Raw genomic sequence first — 3571 nt, 5'->3', positions numbered from 1 at the left:
TATTAGCAAACCAGAACAAACCCCCATTGTAAAAGCCAGTCCATTTCTGGTGTTTTGCATTCTGGCAGCTTTAGCAACCTGGAACACATACATTTTAAGTAGGAAGGAAGGGGTCTCTTGTGAAAGAAGGAGAGGGACCTCCCTGCTTTCCCCTAAGGCTCATCATCATGAAAATATGGCTGTTGCCAGGAGGGGAGCAGTGTGGACTGGTGACCTTGGGCGGGCAGGAGTGGGTCCCCTGGTTAGGTCTTCAGCAAGTGTCATTGCTAATCTTCCAGTTCACTTTGGTGTAAGTGAGATGCTGGGCCAGCAGGAGGGGCAGCCAGCCCAGGCCCATGTCTGCAGGACTCAGCCATGAGCCCACGGGCAGCAAGGCAGTGATAGCACAGAAGCCTCAGGACCAGGGGCAAGATTATCAAGAGACCAGTGAGTGTGGAGGAGCCACTGCTGCAGATCTGGGAGGAACCAAGGGTGGCAGCCCTGTGTGAAGAACTGGCCTCCAGCTCACAGGGCAGGAGGGAGCCTGTGCTCTAGGAATTCGGCAATAGAAAGGAAATGGGTGTATGTTGTAGGCACAGGCTGGTGAGGCCTGATGCATATGTTATGTTAAAAGCACAAAGCATGCAATTCGTTAAACATTTCCTAAACACAGCTTTACATTTATTATTGTTAAATTTCCTAAAATTCCATGGTCTTCATGATAAAGTAGGAGGAAATACTGGAACCTTTAGGGGCTCAGGGGCTTGGGGGCCTTGGAGGTAGGACGAGTAACCCAGAGAACAGAATGAGCCACCTCACTTCTTTTTTTCCATAGCCTCCTGCTGTCCAGTTCTGATTATGTGCAAGAAAATGTGCCTGAAAAATTACTTCTAAATGAGTAGGTTGTTTCTAATTTGGAATGCAGTCAAATTGATTTTAAAACTGACTATTTCATGTGATTTGTCGCCCAATTTTTGGCAGTTTGGCCTGCTGTAGCAAGTTTAGGCCCTGGAATGGACAACACCTGGGTTTGCATCCTGGTCCTGCCACTTGCTAACTGTCTGGTCTCAGACAGATTTCTGAGACAGATTCTGAGCCTTAGTTTCCTGCTCAGAGAAATGAGACTAAGCAATGAGGAGAGAACCTAGCAAGGGGCCAGAGACAAAGTCAATGCTCTGTAAATGTTTGTTCATTCCCCCTTTTGTTCCTGTATCTTATCTCATATACAAATGTGCAAAAAACTGCACAAGACAATGCAATGAAACAAATTACTATTTATTTATCCTGCCTTGGAAGGAAGCTTGTTTATACCCTAGTGGACTGGTCATGCTGTTCCCTTATGTCTTGTCCAGATTCCTTGCAGGGTTGCAGAACTGCATTTTTACACAGATGGAAAAGGTGGCAGAGGTGTTTCCTAAATGTCTTATCAAGAAACACGTAGAAGAAGGGGCTGACGCAGCAGTGGGCGGTAGCGATGATTTTTGTTATCTGAACACCTCTGTCCAGGTTGTAGCTGCTTTTGCAGTCATGCAGGGAGAAGTATTCTTTGAAAGTAGATAGGAAAAGGGCAATGTTATAGGGTGCCCACATCAGAAGGAAGGCAACCATTATGGCAAAAATAAGCTTGACAAGGTCATAGCTCCTTTCCCTGGGCCTTAGTGCCTTCCTCATTAGCACGGAGAAAAATACAAGGACAAACAGTGGAAAAAGCAGTCCCAAAATGTTCATCTTTAAGGTCAGAAAATAATTCCAGAATGTCCCGTCAGTGGGCAGAAGATGAGGTCTGTTAAACGTGCACTCGTTCTTCTGGCCTTCCACCTGAGACTTGTGAAGTGTGAGTTCGGTCAAAGTGACCACAGTGACCAGCGTCCACACCAGCGCACTCGCAGCCAGGGCGCAGCGTGCCGTCCTGAGTGCTGGGAGAAAGCGGCACTCCTGGGAGAGGACGTGCGTTGTCAGAAGGAAGATGAAAATGGCCTCACAGTATAAACCGATGGAGTAGAATCCAACAAGAGTTTTACACAGGGGCTCCCCGAGAACCCCTCCACGTGAAGCACTGTGAGCCCAGAACGGCAGGATAAGCAAGAAAACCAAATTAGAAACTGCCAAGTTCAGAAAATAGATATTTTCCACATGTTTGAGTCCTTTATACTTCCCCAGGATAAGCACTACCATGATATTGTCCAGGAGACCCACCAGGAACAGCACGGGGAAGAGCTGCGGCACCAGCTGAGCGGACAGAACCCTGGCGTCGTATCTGTCACACTGTTCTATGTCGCTCTTCAGATCACCCTCAATGAGAACATCGTAGTCCGCTGGTGTTGGCGTGTAATTATCCATCCTGAGGATGTCCTGTGGGTAAATGAAAGAGTATTTCTCCCTTCATGCAGCTGTATTCCTTTCCTTTTAATGGCACTTAATTTTAGCTTGAGTAGGTTTACATCTCAGAAGATCAAAAATAAACATTTCTTTAGCATGTCCCTACCTTCTGGGAGCAGCTAATATAATTGAACTATCTATTAAGTGCTCTTAGGTGCTTAATAGAATGCTAGAGAGCAGGGGGAAATAAAAAGTAAGCACTGCACTGTCTTCATAGAACTTAAATTCTTTAGGTAGAAACAAGAGCTGCTCACTTGATGACACAATGTAAGGAAACACACAATTAAAGAGAACCAAGTACCATGACTTAATTTCAAGAAATTGGTATAGGTCATAGTAGCCGTGTTTAAAAAGTTTGCTCACTCACTTGAACAGCTTCCTGTGACAGACGGACACGTCTTTGTTCTTCTCTCGGAGCATGTAAACAAATGTTTGCAAAAGCGAAACCAGCCTAAATGCCAATATGGACATAATTGGTTAAATACTTAGATGACTTACCACTTGACGGAGTTCCTGGGGGGCAGGGCCCGGCCTCCCCACCTACCATCCGAGGAGCTGTGGGGAGCCCTTCGACCCTCTGAAGACTCTGCTTTCCTCTGCACGCACTGTTCCTGACCTGGAGGGACCAGAGAAGCCGCGGCTCATTTCCCTGTTAGCTCGAACCCACCAGGCAGTGGGGCTTGGGGCTCAACTGAGATAAACTTGAAGGCTCTACTAGCCTGCTGGCGTATTTCTTAAGCCTCTCAGAGAAACCGGGAAGTTGTTTTCTCCTCCCCATCCCTCTCCCCTTCTCCGCCCCCTCCCTTTCCCCCCAGTACCCCGCCTTTGACTTCCCGGTGGCCTTTAGATAACGGTCCTCCTGGTTACCCTAGATAAGGGAACAAATTACTGCGTCCCCTGGTGTTATTAAAGGGGTGATATTAAGGCTCCGAGATGCCTCAGGCTTCAGACATGTAATGCTCTGAGCAGCGAAGACGTGGCACTATGCATCCAGAAGAACCAGTCCTGGCTCTCAAGGCTCTGCTTGTCATGTATGAAATATGAGCCGTGTTTCATCAGCATCAGTAGAAACCACTACCTGAAGTAACCGGGGTCAGGAACCTGCAGGGAGATCCATGGTCAGTGGTGTGTGTTTGGGTTTTTCTTGTCATTTTTGAGGGACAGTAGGTGCTCTGGCTGAGGGATGGGGTCCCAAGAGTGGATTTTGGGAAAA

At 47.3% G+C, this 3571-nt stretch overlaps 1 protein-coding gene across 2 annotated transcripts; it reads right to left on the bottom strand.

Annotated features, from left to right (window-relative positions):
* Positions 1–653: 653 nt before the first annotated feature.
* On the bottom strand, positions 654–3116 carry CCRL2 (C-C motif chemokine receptor like 2). 2 transcript variants are annotated; one of them, XM_037828907.1, is made up of 3 exons: positions 2903–3116; positions 2726–2809; positions 654–2331 (listed from the first exon to the last, which is right to left on the bottom strand). In XM_037828907.1, exons 1-3 carry the CDS (start codon positions 2903–2905, stop codon positions 1285–1287), a joined length of 1134 nt encoding a protein of 377 aa, XP_037684835.1. In that variant the 5' UTR covers positions 2906–3116; the 3' UTR covers positions 654–1284. The 2 variants fall into 2 exon arrangements, with proteins under 2 accessions (XP_037684835.1, XP_037684841.1); XM_037828913.1 differs by lacking the exon at positions 2726–2809 and having other exon boundaries at positions 2857–3116.
* Positions 3117–3571: the final 455 nt, after the last annotated feature.

Source organism: Choloepus didactylus, chromosome 1 (assembly GCF_015220235.1).
Source record: "Choloepus didactylus isolate mChoDid1 chromosome 1, mChoDid1.pri, whole genome shotgun sequence".
Lineage (NCBI taxonomy): Eukaryota > Metazoa > Chordata > Mammalia > Pilosa > Megalonychidae > Choloepus > Choloepus didactylus.
Note: the sequence above shows the minus strand (reverse complement) of the source record. Positions and strands in the feature narration are given on the sequence as shown.

Bases quoted from the DNA above. Each gene is read 5' to 3' on its own strand.
- CCRL2 (XM_037828907.1), bottom strand. The intron at 2,332-2,725 runs GTGAGTGAGCAA...ATTTACCCACAG, and splicing joins TGTCACAGGAAGCTGTTCAA to GACATCCTCAGGATGGATAA.